The 19,722-nt window shown below is 45.8% G+C and overlaps 1 protein-coding gene across 2 annotated transcripts; it reads left to right on the forward strand.

The window, feature by feature from the left end:
- The first annotated feature begins 514 nt into the window (after nt 1-514).
- Nucleotides 515-9,757, forward strand: LOC119969375 (phosphoenolpyruvate carboxykinase, cytosolic [GTP]-like). 2 transcript variants are annotated; one of them, XM_038802937.1, is made up of 9 exons: nt 515-647; nt 1,151-1,404; nt 2,686-2,867; nt 3,923-4,126; nt 4,254-4,441; nt 5,310-5,472; nt 5,612-5,968; nt 6,823-6,918; nt 8,128-9,757. In XM_038802937.1, exons 2-9 carry the CDS (start codon nt 1,181-1,183, stop codon nt 8,580-8,582), a joined length of 1,869 nt encoding a protein of 622 aa, XP_038658865.1. In that variant the 5' UTR covers nt 515-647; nt 1,151-1,180; the 3' UTR covers nt 8,583-9,757. The 2 variants fall into 2 exon arrangements, with proteins under 2 accessions (XP_038658865.1, XP_038658866.1); XM_038802938.1 differs by lacking the exon at nt 8,128-9,757 and adding an exon at nt 7,070-8,121 and having other exon boundaries at nt 6,823-6,977.
- Nucleotides 9,758-19,722: the final 9,965 nt, after the last annotated feature.

Below are 19,722 nucleotides of genomic sequence, written 5' to 3' on the forward strand. Positions count from 1 at the left end.
GACAGTGAAACTGACCATGTTATCAACCCATCAACTCTGGAGGTGTAGCCGAGCTTTGCAAAGGCTGATTGGAGCATCTGCAACGACGATGGCCCTGTCCGATCAAAGGGAATGTCACCACATAAGTCTCACACAGCACTTTTGGGTTGCAAAAACAACACACAAGTTGCATCAGAGCTTGGCACTAGGACCTTCGACAAGCATTGCAACTTGCCGACCTCAGCTGAATTAAAAAGAAAAACCACACTTTAACAGTTATTGACCACTGATTGTTGGAAGAGATTATTGGCTAGATTATGTATTAACTGCATGCGTGCGGAGGTGTGGCTGGTGCACATTTTCCAAGCTATTGATTGCTGATTGCTAGGATAGATATTAGGAGTACAGGTTGCTCGCACTGGATTACGTATTTACTGCGATCCCAATGAGGTGTGTTTACTCTCAGTGACGAACATGACGAGCCCCCTTATCCCTGAATGAGGGGAGGTCCTCTAATTCTGTATTTAAAGACGCAGGCAGCACAGCAAAAACTCATCAGACTCCTGAAGGACTTCAGAATTCAAGCTGCTCACCAGAAGATAACGAAGTTAGAGATCAGACCGATCAACTTGAAACTGCTCTTGAAACAGATCCAGTGAGCTGAGCAAGTGAGTCTCGATACAATATGAGAAAAGTTAATTAGCAGTGATTATGGAAATAGATGATATTGTGGAACAAAATGTGCAACTTCAAACAATTTTAACCTTGTATGTGTTTTTATCACAAATTTATTTTTCATATTACTGATAATTGTACATCATTTTCATTCTTATGACATCTTTTTTCTCTGTATCTTTTCCTCGCACTGTCTCTCGCTTCGTTGTGCTGAGACAGGTTTGCAACTTTAAGATAAATGGCGAGAATAATGTTCCTTTCAATACAGATTTCATCAGACTATAATTTTTTTTAATTATTCTTGCCTTGAAGAATTATTCCAATAGTCCACAACTTTAACTAAAGACATGATCAGCAGGCTAGAAAATACAGTGTATAATAATTAGTGTATAATACTTTCTTTTTCTTTCATCCTGTCCATGTAAATACTCTGCCAGAATCAAGATACAAGTGCATTCGAACCGCTGTTAGCAGTGACATAATGATTGTTTTACAGGTTCTTGAGGATCCATCTCTCGAAGGACCCATGGCTCCACAGCTCCAGTCTCCCGCCCGGCTCCCTCTGAATGTGGTTCAGGGGGATCTGAACGCGCTGAGCCCTGCAGTGAGAGACTTTGTTGAAGAGAATGCAAAGCTGTGTCAGCCGGACAGCATCCATATCTGTGATGGCAGTGAGGAAGAAAACCGACAGATTTTGTCCCTGATGGAAGAGCAAGGCATGATCAAACGTTTGCGGAAGTATCAGAACTGGTGAGTAGCTTCCTCCTCCACATGTTTTGACGACGTTTTATGGTGCTTGTCAATTGTAATTTTTCACTTCGGCATCAGCAACACGCACTCCCAGGTCAGATATACAAAGGGTTACATGCAGAGCACAGCTCCCTCTACACTGTCCTGCGAACGTGCATCAGCACAAGATTCAGAAGACTATTTTCTGCTTTACCAGTTGGCACTTCCATTTAACAAACCTGCTGTTTATAACTCCTGGGTGGGATTTCTGGTTCAGTAACGATTTGCAGACAATTTACTGTCCATATGTTCATAAAAGTAAAATCACCATAGTCCCAGGTGACCATAGGCTGCTTTCCTCTTTGAGGGGCAGGGCAGACTGGTGGTTATTTAACCTGAAGATCACCGCACTTCAGATGAGGGGCAAGGTTGAGAAGGTGCGGCCTTCATGAATAACCTCAGCTGGCACGGGAATTGAACCCGCACTGTTGGCCTCGCTCTGCAGGTCCACATGCTCATATTCTTGACCTTAATGCACAAGTAGGTGACTGAACAGAGATCCAGGCACCGACAACACAAGAGAGAGATTTCCTGTGACTGTGGAATGACATACAGGCCAACACAAGTCGATTAATTGTATGACAGCAGTTACAAGCCTGAAAGAAGGTCATTAAGTTAAAAGATACGGGTCAAAGCCTGATTGAAGTTGTAAGTGATGACAACTCATTGATGCCAAGCAAAATAAACATAGAACATATAGAACATAGAACATACAGTGCAGAAGGAAGCCATTTGGCCCCGAGTCTGCACCAACCCACATAAGCCCTCACTTCCATCCTATCCCCGTAACCCAATAACCCCTCCTAACCTTTTTGGACACTAAGGGCAATTTAGCATGGCCAATCCACCTAACCTGCACATCTTTGGACTGTGGGAGGAAACCGGTGTACCCTGCTGCATATTGTTATAGAGACATGAGTCCAGGAGGTAGTCGCCTTGCTGCACTCACCACATTTAAAACAGGGGAAGATAGAACACATAGCACAAGGTTCATTGTCCTGATCTTCCACAGCGTCACACTGCATAAAATACATTACATTTAGTCTAAAAATTAGGTTTCCTACAGAAAGGTCACTGCCCTGCAAATGGCTTTCAGACCTTGGACAGATTGAACACATGAAGTAATTAGTTCCAGCCTTCAACCCTGAATCACCACACATTGCAGGAATGTATTATTGAATTGTGATGGCGATAAAGCTGGACTCACTGTGACTGAATTGAATGAATTGTTGCTACTTCCAGCTGGTTGGCTCGTACAGACCCCAGGGATGTTGCTCGTGTGGAGAGTAAAACTGTGATTGTGACTCCTGAACAGAGAGACACCATTCCTGTAGCAAAGAGTGGTGTCAGCCAGCTCGGGCGCTGGCTGTCGGAGAAGGAATTTGAAAAGGCATTCAATGCCCGATTCCCAGAGTGTATGAAAGGTACAGACATTAATTCAATCTGGAATATTTCTGAGCTATTCTTTCTGCATACAGTCTTGTGAGTTATTACTCAATGAGGGTGTGATGGTGGTGTCAGCGATTGACTCTTCGGTGTGGACTATATCTTTCTAAACCTACTCAACCATTATGCTCACCTGCTTCTTACTCTGCACAATGCCATAGACGGGGTTGGTGGACTATCCAACAGGATTCAGAATCTCTGCTGCTAACTGTGAAAGATTCTGACCTACTTACATTGCAGACAAAATTCCCACCTGTACCATTCATCAGCCCTAACTACACCACTGTAGTTGGCAGGCTTGCCTGTTCCAGGGCACAGTGGCATAATGGTAATGCCATTGGTCTAGTAATCCAGGGTAAAGCTATGGAGACATGGGTTCAAAATCCCTCCACAGTAGCTGGTGGAATTTAAATTTGGTCAATAAATCTCGGTAATAGTGAACATGACAACTACCGATTGTGGTAGAAGCCCATCTGGTTCACTAATGCCCTTTAGGGAGGGAAATCTGCTGTCCTTGCCTGGTCTGGCCTACCTGTGATCCAGATCCATAGAATCATAACTGCCCTCTGAAAGCTAGTAAGCCATCCAGTTCTTGGACAACTAGGGATTGGCAACAAATGTTGGGCCAGCCAGGAGTAGAAAAGGAATAAAAAGAGATTAGAAGCTGGCATGAACAATACAGAATGGTGGCGAATACCGGCCTGAAGTTCATCTTAAATCAAAAGAGCTTCTTTCCTAATCCCCACCATCCCATGCACAAATTACAGGTGCAAGGGAGTTTGGTGTTTCGATAACAGAAATTCTGAGCTTCACTCTTGTGGTTTATGTCCTCCTCCTAATCCATTGGTGAGATAACTATCTTGGTGTTACTCACCATATTTGTTAATCCGCCTGGAGCACTGTAAATGCTTTAACAGACAGTTGGGATTATGGCAGTGTCTGAGTTTAATCTTGAGTTGATGTGGATTTAAAGACAAAGCAAATTCTATCCCAGAATAGTCTCAGCAGTGATTTTCTTCCTGTAAATCTTTAGGCCGTACAATGTACCTGATTCCATTCAGCATGGGGCCTGTGGGATCACCTCTGTCCAAGATCGGGATCCAGCTGACTGATTCACCTTACGTCGTGGCTAGCATGAGGATCATGACTCGCATGGGATCAGCTGTACTGGAGACCCTGGGGAATGACCAGTTTGTCAAATGCCTTCATTCAGTCGGATGCCCTTTGCCACTAAAGAGTGAGTTTGGATTCAGCACCTCTGGATTGTTCTCTGCGTGCGGGCGAGGGAAGGGGAGGGGGGTCTTCTCCTTTGATCCTGCAGCCTTTTATACAGCTTTGGATGACAATCCCTCTTTTGTATTTAGGGCCACTGGTCAATAACTGGGCCTGCAATCCGGAGCTGACTCTGGTCGCCCACATACCTCAGCGCAGGGAGATTGTTTCATTTGGAAGCGGTTATGGAGGGAACTCACTGCTGGGGAAGAAGTGCTTCGCTCTGCGCATCGCATCCAGGATTGCTGAAGAAGAGGGCTGGCTGGCTGAGCACATGCTGGTAAGATTACAGGGGGTATTCATTGCTGGATCTTTAACCGCTGTAGTTTATCAGTAAGAAGCCTTTTTCCCGTGAAAGAAGCAAACTTCTAAAATAACACAAATATCATATTTGAGCTCGACATTAAGATGTCAGCCTTGGCTGAATTGGTAACCCTCTCACCTCTGACTCAGACATCATGGGTCCAAGTCCCCCTCAAGAGGCTTGAGAACATAATTCAAGTTGAAAATCCAGTGCTGCATTGTCGGAGATGCCATCTTTCAGATCAGACGTTAACTGAAGCCCCCTCTGGTCTCTCATGCGGCTAGAAAATATACCACACCATAATTTTGAAGAATAAAGGGTGATTTAGTTCCCCTGGTTGCCTGGACAATATTTATCCTTTAACCACCATCACTAAAACTGATTATTTTGGCTATTATCACATCACTGCTTGTGGGACCTTGCTATGCACTTTATTGTCTGCCATGTTTCTGACATTGCACCAATGATTTAATAAAAGTAGGTCATTTTCTCGAATGAACATTGGGTCATCCTGAGATATTGAAAGGTGCTATTCAAATTCTCCCACAAAAATCACTAAACAATGAGTAAGTTTCTCAGTCTGACACTGTTGCAGTTTAGGTTAAATGAGGAGTTTTGGGTGTATTGTACTGGAGGAATTTCAAAGCATTAAATCATTTGGGACCAGCTGTGAGACATGTGAAGGTGAGGAAATACTCAATAATCATACGTTGTTCACCCTGTGTCAGCGTGAACTCACACACTGAGTGTGGCATGCTGCAGTAATGAGAAATGTAGAATAGACAGTAACCCAGGGTCAGCGCACAGACAGCATTTACTCATCAGCTTCTCCTCTCTCTCCCAGATCCTCGGAGTGACCAATCCCAAAGGGCAGAAGAAGTACATTGCTGCTGCGTTCCCCAGTGCTTGTGGGAAAACAAACATGGCCATGATGAATCCAACATTACCCGGCTGGAAGGTGGAATGTGTGGGAGATGACATCGCCTGGATGAAATTCGATGAACAAGGTTTGTTGGTCTTGGCATCTCACTATAGTTGAAGGTTGATGTGAAATGACTAGACGGGGAAGATAGCCATTTTGTGCGGAACATGCATTGCCTGGTGAATTGAGTTTATTAATTTATCTCTCATTGGACCTTCCCACAGGTAACCTGAGAGCAATCAACCCAGAAAATGGCTTCTTTGGTGTAGCTCCCGGGACGTCTGTAAAAACAAACCCAAACGCAATGAAAACCATCAGCAAGAACACTATTTTCACCAATGTAGCAGAGACCAGCGATGGGGGTGTTTACTGGGAAGGAATCGATGAAAATCTGCTCCCCGGTGTCACCGTGACTTCCTGGAAAAACAAAGAGTGGAGACCAGAGGATGGAGAACCATGTTCACACCCCAACTCCAGGTTCTGTACTCCTGCCGGACAATGTCCGATCATTGACCCAGACTGGGAGTCTCCTGAAGGAGTTCCCATTGAAGGAATTGTCTTCGGAGGACGGAGGCCAAAAGGTACAATAGTCTGACCTGTCGAACAACACAGCTAAACATTAGAGTCAGTTGTTGTCAGCTGCACTGCTATTGGACTGGATTGCTGCTCACAGAGCTCAGGAACTTTGGCATTTAGTGAAAGGCTGAAAATGGGATGGCACCAACAGTGTTAAAACATACGTGTGAAGTGAGCAGGAGATAACAGTTACATAGGAATTACATAGTACTTACAGCAGGCCATTCGACCCAACAGGTCTATGTCAGTGTTTATTCTGCCCATGAGTCTACTTTCACTTCACCTCCATTTCACCCTATCAGCAGATTCTTCTATTCTTCTCGTGCCTTTGTCTAGGTTTCAGTGAAATGCAAATTCACGTCAACAATTCCTTGTGCTAGCAAATTTCACAATCTAATCTCTGCATACAGAGTTTGCGATTAGATTTATTAGTGATGACGATCTATTGATTGTTCAACAAAAGAGGCTCAACTCACTCAATCTTCCCTGATAGGTACAACTTCTCAGTTCTGCCATCATGCTTGGAAATCTTTCTTATCCTTCTCTAGGGCCTTTGTATCCTTTTCGTAAAATGGAGACTGGAACTGTGCACAGTATTCCAGTTGTGACATAATTTGACATAACTTATCTGCTTTGCAGCTCTATCCCTTTAGTTGTTAACTTGTTGCTTATTTTGTTCTTATTGAACTGCACAACTGCAGTTTGAAATGTTGTAAATATCTGCAGATCCCTTTGTGCCTCCTGGTTTGACACGTGTTCCAAAGTGTGTAAAGCCTTCTTTGATCTGCCTGTCAAAATATACTATTTCACACTTATGTATGCTCCTTATTTCAAAGACATTCTTTGGTATTTGTTCCAGGCGTCCCTCTGGTGTATGAAGCTTTCAACTGGCAGCATGGGGTTTTCATCGGAGCAGCCATGAGATCAGAGGCTACAGCTGCAGCAGAACACAAAGGTATGAGAGTAATAGAGCGAGAGAGAACACTGGGATAGAGAATACAGGGACACTGGGATATAGAACACAGGTACACTGGGATAGAGAACACAGGGACACTGAGATAGAGAACACAGGGACACTGGGATAGAGAATACAGGGACACTGGGATATAGAACACAGGTACACTGGGATAGAGAACACAGGGACACTGAGATAGAGAATACAGGGACATTGGGATAGAGAACACAGGGACACTGGGATAGAGAACACAGGGACACTGGGATAGAGAACACAGGGACACTGGGATAGAGAATACAGGGACATTGGGATAGAGAATACAGGGACATTGGGATAGAGAACACAGGGACACTGGGATAGAGAATACAGGGACGTTGGGATAGTGAACACGGGAACATTGGGATAGAGAACACAGGGACACTGGGATAGAGAATACAGGGACATTGGGATAGAGAACACAGGGACACTGGGATAGAGAATACAGGGACATTGGGATAGAGAACACAGGGACACTGGGATAGAGAACACAGGGGCACTGGGATAGAGAACACTTGGACACTGGGATAGAGAATACAGGGACATTGGGATAGAGAACACAGGGACACTGGGATAGAGAACACAGGGACACTGGAATAGAGAACACAGGGACACTGGGATAGAGAACACAGGGACACTGGAATAGAGAACACAGGGGCACTGGAAAAGAGAGCACAGGGGCACTGGGATAGAGAACACAGGAATACTGGGCATCAGAATGCAGTATTCCTGGGCCACAGAGTACACTAGTAATACCAGGCCACAGAGTACACCAGTAACACTGGGCCACAGAATAAGGAAGTAACCCTGGGCTACAGAGTACACCAGTAACACTGGTACAGAGAATATGGTAGTAACACTGGGACACTGATGATACCAGTCATATTGGTATAGAGAGTATGGTAACAACATTGGGGCACGGTGTAGTCCAGTTACAATTTCCTTTGATTCCTAATGTAAAGTGAATAGAAGTAGATATGAGTGAGGAGTCTGCTAACATTCATTGTCTAAGTTCACATCGGAAACAGAAAAGCTATCACTTTAAATTTTGAGTGAAATAGGATGTTAGGGTGTGGTGTTGTTTATCCCATACAAACATATTATTAACTTGGGTAGTCCCTGTGTCACTCTCAACACTAGTTCTTCATTGCTCTTTTTGTCGTTGTTTCTTAGGGAAGGTCATTATGCACGACCCTTTCGCTATGCGGCCTTTCTTCGGATACAACTTTGGCAGATACCTATCTCACTGGCTCAGCATGGAGCATAGGCCCAGCTCAAAACTTCCCAAGATCTTCCACATCAACTGGTTCCGCAAAGATAATCAGAACAACTACTTGTGGCCGGGATTTGGGGAGAACTGTCGAGTCCTGGAGTGGATGTTCCGGAGAATCGAGGGGGAGGACTGCGCCAAGCTGTCTCCTTTGGGCTTCATTCCTACAGACAACGCCCTGAACCTCAACGGCCTCGGCCTCGTGAACATGGACGAACTCTTCAGTGTTGAGAAAAAATTCTGGGAAGAGGAAGTAGAAGCGATCAGAAAATATTTTGAAGATCAGGTCAACATCGACCTTCCCAGTGACATGGCCAATCAGCTGCTGCAGTTAGGACAAAGAATAAGTCGGGTGTAACAAAGGACAAATCGGCAATAAGTAATAGGCCATGGTTATTTCATATCAATTGCCCTCCATTGACAATCTTCAGCTCATTGTGTGTTGATGCTATGAGTTAGAGTGAACATTACATGCACTTAGGAATACTTAGAGATTCTGTAGTAACATTTGTACTTGATAACAATGGACTCGGGTAGAAAAGAAAATGCCTCCTTCAGCAGGAGCTTTTATATTTAGGAACATAGAATTCTATAGTATGACCATGGGAATTAGATGGTCTAAATTGCATTTTTTTAAAGCATATGACAATGCTGCCTGCTTGCTTGGCTGTGCAAAGGAAATACAGCTTTAACTCACTTCTTTGTTAGTGAGAAGTCAATCTGATGGGAGACCTTTGGAGGTTTGGATATGTGAAGGACATTAGATTTAGCACTACCTCCACTCCGTTTGTGGCTAAAGTTGCAAGAGAAGGTTAACACCGGCACAACACATCCTGTGACTGATCAGCTCCTCCTGAGAAGTTGTACTTTCATATATGGCACAGCATGATTTTGAAAGCTTTGTAATTGACAGCACACTTGGGGCAACTCGAATCAAAACTGAAATCCAGGTTTAAATTTGAAAGGCATAGTTGATGCAGTGGAGAAGATTGCTTTGTCGAAACATTTCCACTAATGCTCAGATTAACTGCAAAATATTATCACATAATGCACATTTCTATTCCTGTTTTAAGATTTAGCGGGCCTGGAATGGAGAGTCCATCAAATTTCAGGAACAACCCATCCTGAACATAAATTAATCCCACCAGCTTCCAAGGAAGAATATGTAGGGCAGTGAATACATGCAGTAACATCGGTTTCAGTCGAGAACTGATAGCATTAGTTTTTTAAGAATGAGATGCGAGAAAGGTATTAATTTGTGGACAAGATGCAGCCAGCAGCACATTGATGTAATAGCATGACTGATCAATACAGTCCAACTTCGGACTAGACATGTATGGGGTTTGAAACTGGAAAAAGGAACCCTCAAACCACTGACTGAAGCTAGAATTATCTTAATTTGTTCAAATTCTAAATTATGATTCTGTAACAAACTTTGAGGATATGTATGTATGTTGTTCAAAATATTTCCACTGGAAAGTTTTATTGTTTATACACTTATTTAAAAATAAATTGTTATTCCATTGTTTTCAACATTTTCAATTTTATTTAAACGCATCACCATTTGGGACTTTAATATGCAATCCTATATAAGCTTCACTTACATCAGCCTGAGAGTTGGTCCCGGGAGTTTCTGTCTTAAAGAGTTTTGAAAATCTAGCCATGGATGCACAGGTTAGGTGGGGTTACAAGAATAGGAGAAGTGGGGGGGTTGTGCGGCGGAGGAGAGAGTGGGCCTAGGTAGGGTGCTCTTTCAGAGGGCCAGTGCAGGCTCAATGGGCCAAATGGTCTCCTTTAAGATTTAGCGGGGCTGTAACAGAGAGTCCATCAAATTTCAGGAACAACCCGTCCTGAACATAAATTAATCCCACCACCTTCCAAGGAAGGATAGAGATTCTTTTTTTAAGGCATTTATGGTTTTATAACAACAAAAGATACAAATACAAATATAAACATAATTCAGTGCATAACACCCCCTTCCATCTCTACTCACTGTTTCCGTATAAACTAAACTAACCTAACTCTCCTGCCCCCCCCCCCCCTTAATTCCTAATCTCCCCCCTTATTGAATCTGTTAACAGTTTAGTTTTCCCCAAAGAAGTTGATAAACAGCTGCCACCTCCAAACGGACTCTAACATTGATCCTCTTAGGGCAAACTTAATTTTCTCACGCCTGAGAAACCCAGCCATGTTGCTAACCCAAACCCCTGATTTCGGGGCTCCGAATCCCTCCACGCCAGGAGCATGGCCCACATCCGGACGTCCTCCTTCATTTGCTCAACTAACCAGGCCAAATTTAATTTATGTTAGCTGCTCCCGTTCCCGTGCCACCTGGATACCCAAGTATTGAAAATTCCCTCCCACCACTTTGAACAGCAACTCCCCCAGCCTCCTCTCCTGCCCCCTTCTAAATGCCCTCACCAGCAGTGGGCCCAGCATTCCAGAAAACTTCTTATAAAATTCCACTGGGTAGCCATCCGATCCGGGGCCTTACCGGACTGCATGGATTCCAATCCCTCTACTACTTCTACAATCCCAATCAGGGCTCCCAACCATTGCACCAACCCTTCCTCCACCTCCAGAAATCCAAAAACTGCCTCCTCCCCTCCATCCCAACTGGGGCCTTTGGCTCTTACAGCCAATTGTAAAACTCCTTGAACACCCAGTTCACCCCTGCTGGGTCCAAGACTGTGTTCCCCCCTCTATCCTTCACTCGTCCTATCTCCTTGGCCCCCTCCCTTTTCTTGAGCTGGTGTGCTAGCATCCTACTGGCCTTCTCACCATACTCATATATTGCCCATCTCGCCTTCCTCAACTGCCCCACCGCCTTCCCTGTGGATATCAGCCCAAAATCCACCTGCAGCTTTTGCTGCTCCTTCAACAGTCCCGCCTCCGGGACTTCAGAGTACCTTCTGTCCACCTGGAGTACCTCCCTAACCAGCCTATCCATCTCTGCCCGCTCCACCTTCTTCCTATGAGCCCGTATCAAAATCAGCTCCCCCAACTACTGCCTTCAACACCTCAAGTATCGTTGCTAGCAAAACCACCTCTGTGTCATTTATCTCCAAATAATTCTGGATGGATTCCCTCAGCCGCCCTCACACCTACTCATCCGCTAACAGTCCTACATCCAATCTCCATTGCGGGCGCTGACCACCATCCTTGCTCACCCATAGATCCACCCAGTGTGGAGCATGGTCTGACGCAACAATCTACCACTCCCGCCATCAAAGACCTGTTCAAAATGAAAAAAATCAATCCGGAAGTACACTTTGTGTACGTGGGGGAAAAAAAAAGAAAACTCCTTCGCTCTTGGAATGTCTCAAAAGTCCACCACGAGCGGGAGCTCCCAAATACGCGACAATTCAGCCCATGGCCGCCACCGGAAGTCCCAGCTCTATAGAGGTTCTATAAATGGAGGCTTTTGGTAAACTCCAAAGTATTACGATGTGATTTTCTGAGCTACTTCAATTTGAAATTTATCCGAGACAGTTTCCCTTACAGCTGAGACATTCATGCATACAAATTAGGAGGAGTGGAGCTTTCAGCCCCTCCAGCTTGCTCCGCTGTTCTATAAGATCATGGCTAATCCAATTGTGGCCTCAACGCCACATTCACGCCTACCCCAGATAACCTCTAACTCCCTTGTTAGCCAAGAATCTATCTACCTCTGCCTTAAAAATATTCTGGGGACGTGAGTTTCACTTATTCACCAACCTCAGAGAAAAGAATTCTCCTCATCCATAACTTAAATGGGACACCATGGGTGGGATTCTCTGCGAATTGGCGCGATGGCTCGAACCCGGCGGCAAAAACGGCGTGAATGACTTCGGCATTGACCCCCTGGAACGTCGCAAATTCTTCAGCCGGAAATAGACTAGCAGCGGCGTGACGCCATTTGCGATGGCGTCACCCTACACGGACGCGCGTGCCGTCAGTGACGCCGCACGGTGTCGCAGCACAAAGGACACCACCCCCGCCCCGTGTTGCAGCACTAAAGACGGCCCTCCCGCCCTCCCCAAACCCCCCCCCCCCCCGCCTCCCTCCCCAAATCCCCCTCCCCAAACCTCCCCCCCGGCACGCACACTCCAACGGGTCCTGCCCTCCCCCCATCAAATGCGGCCGTACCATCACCTCTTTTGTGGCTGCCCCACGCCGAGCCCTATCTCCGCGCTGGCCAGCGTCAACCAGCACGACTGGTTGACGCTGTTAAATAGGTGGTTTGATTTACGCCGTCGTGACCCATGGTCACGTCAGCGGGACTTCGACCCATCTGGCCCAAAGAATTCGGGCGGCCCCAGGGCCCATTGCGTCGCCCCGGTCTTCGCCATTCTCCGAGGCGGACGGCGCAATTCACGTCGACGGAATTTTTGGGGGGCCAGAGAATTCGGCAGCCGTCGAGGGTGGGATTCACGCCGCCCCCCCCAGCGATTCTCCGACCCGGCGGGGGGGGTCGGAGAATCCCACCCCATTTATTTTTAACTGTGGAATATAGGAACAGGAGTAGGCCTTTCGGCCCATTGATCCTGCTACACCATTCAAATAGACCGTGGCTGATCATCTACCCCATTGTCATTTTGACACACTATCTCCATATCCTTTGTTGTAATTAGTCTATCGATTTCCATCTTGAACAGTCTCAATGGTTAAGCTTCCATAGCCCTCTGGGGTAGAGAATTGCAAATATTCACCACCCTCTGAGTAAAGAAATTTCTCCTCGTCTCAGTCTTAAGTGGTCTATTCCTTATGTGCCCTGGTTTTAGACTCACCAGTCAGGAAAAACATCCCGCTACATCTAGCCTGTCATGCCCTGTAATAATTGCATACGTTTCAATAAGATCACCCCTCATTCTTCAAAATTCTAGAGAATACAGTCTCCTCAATCTCTCCTCATAAAACAATGCTGCCATTCCAGGGATTAGTCTGATAGCCTCTTGCACTCCCTCTTAGATATGGAGACCAAAACTGTACACAATACATCAGGTGAAGTCTCGCCAAGGCTCTATACAACTGCAGAAAGACATATTTACTTGTGTACACAAATCCCCTTCGATTGAGGCCAACATACCTTTCCTAATTATCCGTTGTACATATATGCTGGCTTTTAGTGACTCATGAACCAGGACATCTGCACTTTCCAACCTCTCAGCATTTAAGAAATAATCTGCCTTTCTGTTTTTTACACCAAAGAGAAAACTTCACATTTATTCACAGACCTCTGAGGCACACCACTAGTCACCGGCTGCCATCCTGAAAGAGATCCCTTTATCCCACTCTCTGCCAGTCAGTCAATCCTCTATCCACGCCAGGACACCATGGGCTCTTAATTTATTTAACAATCTCCTATGTGCACCTTGTCAATGGCCTTCTGGAAATCTAAATAAATCACGTCCACTGGTTCTCCTTTGTCTAACTTCCTTGATACCTCCTCAAAGAACTCTTAACAGATTTGTCAGACATGACCTCCCAAAGCCGTGCTGACTCAGTCCTATTCTACCATGCACTTCCCAAGTACTCCGCAATCTCACCTTTAATAATGTTAATGTTAAAATCTTACCGAAGTCAGGCTAACCGGCCTTAAATTTCCCGTCTTCTGCCTCGCTCCCTTCTTAAACAGTGTGTTACATTAGCCACTTTCCAGTCCTCTGGGATCCTTCCTGCCTCCAGTGATGCCTGAACGATCACACCAATGCCTCCACAATCTCCTCAGCTATCTCTTTGAGGATCCTGGGGTGTAGTCCATCAGGTTCAGATGACTTATCCACCTTCAGACCTTTCAGTTTCCCCAAAACCTTCTGTTTAGTGATGGCCACTGCACTCACCTCTGACCCCTGATTCTCCTGGAGCTCTGGCATCCCACTGGTGTCTTCCACTGTGAAGACTGATGCAAAGTAACTATTCAGTTCATCTGCCATTTCTTTATTTCCTATTATTACTTCTCCAGCCATATTTTCCAGTTGTCCAATGTCTATTTTTGCCTCTCTCTTACCTTTCATATATTGAAAAAACTCTTCCTATCTTATTTTATATTACTAGTTAGCTTACACTCATATTTCATCTTCCCCCCGCTTGTTTTTTTAGATGTCTTCTGCTTGATTTTCCCAATCCTCTGGCTTCCCATTAATTCTCGCCACTTCGTATGCTTTTTCTTTAGCTTTTATGCTTCTGTTATCAGCCATGGATGCCTTGTCCTCCCCTTAGCATGGTTCCTCCTCCTGGGGATGAATTTCTGTTCTGCCTCCTGAATAACCCCCAAATACTCCTGCCATTGCTGTTCCACTGGATTCCCTGCTCGGCTCCTTTTCCAATCAACCCTGGCCAGTTCCTCCCTCAGGTCTTTGTAGTTACCTTTATTTAATTGTATTACCGTTACATCTGATTCCAGTTTCTCCCTCTCAAATTGCAGGTATTGTGGTCACTGAGGCCTAAGGTTTCCTTCACCTTAAGATCCCTAATAAAGTCTGCCTCATTACACATCATCAAATCCAGAATTGCCTGTTCCCTAGTAGGCCCTGTCACAAGCTGCTCGAAAAAACCATCTCTTAGACATTCCACAAATTCCTTTTCTTGGGATCCACTTCCAATCTGATTTTCCCAGTCCACCTGCATTTGAAGTGCCCCATGATTATTGTAATATTGCCTTTTTTATATAGCTTTTCTATCTCCTGATTTATTTTCTGCCCCACATCCTGACTACTGTTCGGGGGCCGGTACATCCACTGCCCTAGAGATACCTTCAGAAACTCATTGGACATAACCTGTTGTGAATTTCCAATTGCCCCTGCCTTCAGTGAACATAAAGGACAGTGACAGTGACCTTTAAATGTAAGCATGACATCCAGAGCTGGCAGTATACCTTTAAGCAGGTCGGGGTTCAAACTGATAGCTAAAGCATAACTGGAAATCGATTAAAACTGGTAGAGTTAACAAGCCATTGTGGACTGGGATCATTGACGAATTTACTCCACTCCACAAATAAACAGCTACAAAATAAATAAGTAAAAATTGGCACAAGGTACTGCTGGCTTTTAACCACATAGGTTATAATACGTTGACCTGGACAACTGTTTGTTAGTAACCATATTTACAGCATTCCTCTGGACCTTTGTCAACGTCACTGTGTCACCAAAAACACGGGGGAACCAAGCCTTGACGGAGTACACAACCTGTTTACGATCTGCATTGCTAGAACGTAACCAGCGTAATCTGACTGGAGGTGGTCAGAGTCTCTCACAGTGGAATGGGAAACTGACAGTTGCTAAACCTACACATTTGGCAATGGTTTAGTGGATTGCCAGCTCACAGCTGATGGAATTCCATGACTCAGGGGAGCTGCCGGTCAGACTTCACCATTCATTGTTGGTGGTGAAATCAGAAACTTTCCATCGACCTCAACTTTATGTTTAAGTAAATGATCTCGATGCATAAGTGGATTATAGAATATGGATTGGCAAAGCAACAGTTGATTGCATTTTTTTAAGAAGTATGTTTATTAAGGTTTTACATTTTTGCAAACAATTCAACAAAACTACAAAAATTATACACGGCAGCAAGGGGAACAGAAGAATAGCAGTGTAACTGACTCAAAACAATCAATAGCTGTAACTAGATGCTCTATAAGCCCCAGGATGATGCCATGAGAACAGGGTGAAATGAGGCACACCTTCCTGCGCAGCAATTGCTCGCAACGGCCACGAGAGTTTAGGATAAATTTTCCATGCCAAAAAGTAATATAGTCCTTTAGCCCATTGAGTCTGCACTGATAAAAATACACTAAATCTACACCAACCCCACTTTCCAACAGTTGGCCCATAGCCTTGAATGTTATGACTCAAGTGCTCATCCACATACATTTTAACGGTTGTAAGTTTTCCAGTCTCTACCACCCTCACAGGCAGTGCAATCCAGACTCCAACCAACCTTTGACCTTCCAAAATGAATCACTTCACATTTATCTAGATTGAACTCCATCTGCCACGTCTCAGCCCAGCTCTGCACCTTGTCAATGTCCTGTTGTAACCGGCAACAGCCCTCGACACTATCTACAACTCCACCAACCTTCGTGTCATCAGCAAACTTACTAACCCACCCTTCCATTTCCCCATCCAAGTCATTTATAAAAACGACAAAGAGCAGAGATCCCAGAACAGGGGCGGGATTCTCCGAGCCCCCCCAGGGTCGGAGAATTGCTAGGGGGGGCGTGAATCCCTCCCCGATGACCCGACACCGGCTGCCAGATTCTCCGACGCCGGTTTTTCGGTGGGGGCGGGAATTGCGCCGGTCCGGGGCCGTTGGCAGCGGCTCCCCGACAAATCTCCGGCCCGCAATGGGCCAAGTGGCCACCCCTTTTCGGCGGGTCTCGCTGGCGTAAATACACCAGGTCCGTACCAGCAGCCGCGGGGTCTTCGGGGGGGGGGGCACGGGGGGATCTGGCCTCGGGATGGGGCCCCCCACAGTGGCCTGGCCCGCGATCGAGGCCCACCAATCCGCGGGCGGGCCTGTGCCGTGGGGGCACTCTTTCCCTCTGTGCCGGCCGGTGTAACGGTCCGCCATCGCCGACGCGGAGACGAACCTCTCCTGCGCATGGGCTGAGATGACAGCAGCACACGCTGGCGCTCCCGCACATTAACCCATTCCACTAAGTGCAACTTTGGCCTTTCAACTGTCTATCCTTCCTCACAGACTCGCTGCATGCTATTTCTGCCTGTTCAACAGCTACCCTATCCTCTGGTCATTAGCTCTGGTTCCCAACCCCCTGACAAACTAGTTTTCCAAAATGTATTCCAAGGGTCACCTGACTTTCTCCTTATAGATTCCGACTGGAACTTCTTTGGCCAGAAAAAGAGGAGACATCCTCAGACATATACATTTCAAATTCAATGACTGTTCCAAAAGAGTAAACAGAAACTCGTTGTCTTGATGGCTTTTCCTCCAAATACAAAGATACCGACTTATAAGCCACCAAACAAGCTTTATTCTTTTGATCACCAAGGGGTTAAGCAGACTTCAGGAATTACCACTTGCCTTGTGGCTTGACATTCTTGTACAGGTCACATGATAATGGTGACCAGCTTGGCTAGCTTGGAAAACTAAACATAAAAGGTGGGGTAACCGCCTACAAAACAAAGAGCCACCTTGATATACCTTGAAGCAGCTTCAGCCCACAGAAGCAGTCAAAAACTTCAACCCAGAGAGAGATACATCAAGAAACAGTCAATGGTCTGCTGTAAGTAACTGGGTAGCTAAATGTGCCATCCCTTCAGAACTGGAAGATAGGAACCTTCTCTTCTCCCTGTAAGCATCATTCCATCTACTACACTCACTTGTTAAAGCAAACTCTGGCAATTTGAGAATGAAACCATCATCGCTGCAGGGACAATTCTACAGCCCCAAAACCTTCACTTCAGACTCAACTTTAAAATATATCAGGCCCATACCAAAAAACACAATGGAACCAGATGCCCAATTCTCAGTATTGTTTATCTTCACCAATAACTCATTTCTCGTGTATGTGGAAGTAACTTTATCTTTTCTTATGCAACATCCAGGGCAATAGTGTGAAATAAACTAATCTTTTCTTTTTTAAATAAAGTGCTTTGCTGCTCATTTTTTAAAAATTGAATTTCTCACTCCATGGGTCAGAAGATGCACCCACACACATACAACATTATTCTGGGGCAGCTTTGGGGAAATACTACTCAATATTTGGATAATTAAAGTTCAGGAATTATAACCCCAATGCAGGGTAGCACAGTGGTTAGCACTACTGCATCACAGCACCAGGGACCCGAACAGGTTCCGGATTGTTGCGACTAGGGGATTTTCACAGTAATGTTATTACAGTGTTAATGTAAGCCTATTTGTGACACTAATAAAGATTATTATACATTCTTGCACTTCTCTGTAATTTCTTCACAAATGTGTTCATTTACATCTTCCCGGTGTCTTCATAGTGATTCTGATCTGCTCTACACTCCTCCCGGTCTCTTCACATTGATCCTGACCTGTTTCACTCTCCTCCCAGTGTCTTCACAGTGATCCTGATCTGCTTCACTCTCCTTCCGGTGTCTTCACAGTGATCCTGATCAGCTTCACTGTCCTCCCGGTCTCTTCACAGTGATCCTGATCTGCTTCACTCTCCTCCCGGTGTCTTCACAGTGATCCTGATCAGCTTCGCTGTCCTCCCGGTCTCTTCACAGTGATCCTGATCTGCTTCATTCTCCTCCCGGTGTCTTCACAGTGATCCTGATCAGCTTCACTGTCCTCCCGGTGTCTTCACAGTGATCCTGATCTGCTTCACTCTCCTCCCGGTGTCTTCACAGTGATCCTGATCTGCTTCACTCTCCTCCCGGTGTCTTCACAGTGATCCTGATCTGCTTCACTCTCCTCCCAGTCTCTTCACAGTGATCCTGACCTGCTTCACTCTCCTCCTGGTCTCTTCACAGTGATCCTGACCTGCTTCACTCTCTTCCCGGTGTCTTCACAGTGATCCTGATCAGCTTCACTCTCCTCCTGGTGTCTTCACAGTGATCCTGATCTGCTTCACTCTCCTCCCAGTCTCTTCACAGTGATCCTGACCTGCTTCACTCTCCTCCCGGTGTCTTCACAGTGATCCTGATCTGCTTCACTCTCCTCCTGGTCTCTTCACAGTGATCCTGATCTGCTTCACTCTCCTCCCAGTCTCTTCACAGTGATCCTGACCTGCTTCACTCTCCTCCCGGTGTCTTCACAGTGATCCTGATCTGCTTCACTCTCCTCCTGGTCTCTTCACAGTGATCCTGATCTACTTCACTCTCCTCCCGGTGTCTTCACAGTGATCCTGATCTGCTTCACTCTCCTCCCGGTGCCTTCACAGTGATCCTGATCTGCTTCACACTCTTCCCGGTCTCTTCACAGTGATCCTGATCTGCTTCACACTCCTCCCGGTGTCTTCACAGTGATCCTGATCTGCTTCACACTCTTCCCGGTCTCTTCACAGTGATCCTGATCTGCTTCACTCTCCTCCCAGTCTCTTCACAGTGAATCACAGTGATCCTGATCTGCTTCACACTCCTCCCGGTCTCTTCACAGTGATCCTGATCTGCTTCACTCTCCTCCCGGTGTCTTCACAGTGATCTTGACCTGCTTCACTCTCCTCCCGGTCTCTTCACATTGATCCTGATCTGCTTCACTCTCCTCCTGGTCTCTTCACAGTGATCCTGACCGGATGTAACGGCATTACAATTAAATAAGGGTAACAGCAAAGATATGAGGGAGGAGCTGGCCAGAGTGGTTGGAAAAGGAGGGAAGACAGTGGAGCAGCAATGGCAGGAGTTTTGGGGGGTTATTCAGGAGGCACACAGAAATTCATCCCAAGGAGGAGGAAACATGCTAAGGGGAGGACAAGGCATCCATGGCTGACGAGGGAAGTAAGGACAGCATAAAGACTAAAGAAAAAGAATACAAAGTGGCGAGGATTGGTGGGAAGTCAGAAGATTGGGAAGCCTTTAAAAGCAAGC

Source organism: Scyliorhinus canicula, chromosome 7 (assembly GCF_902713615.1).
Source record: "Scyliorhinus canicula chromosome 7, sScyCan1.1, whole genome shotgun sequence".
NCBI lineage: Eukaryota > Metazoa > Chordata > Chondrichthyes > Carcharhiniformes > Scyliorhinidae > Scyliorhinus > Scyliorhinus canicula.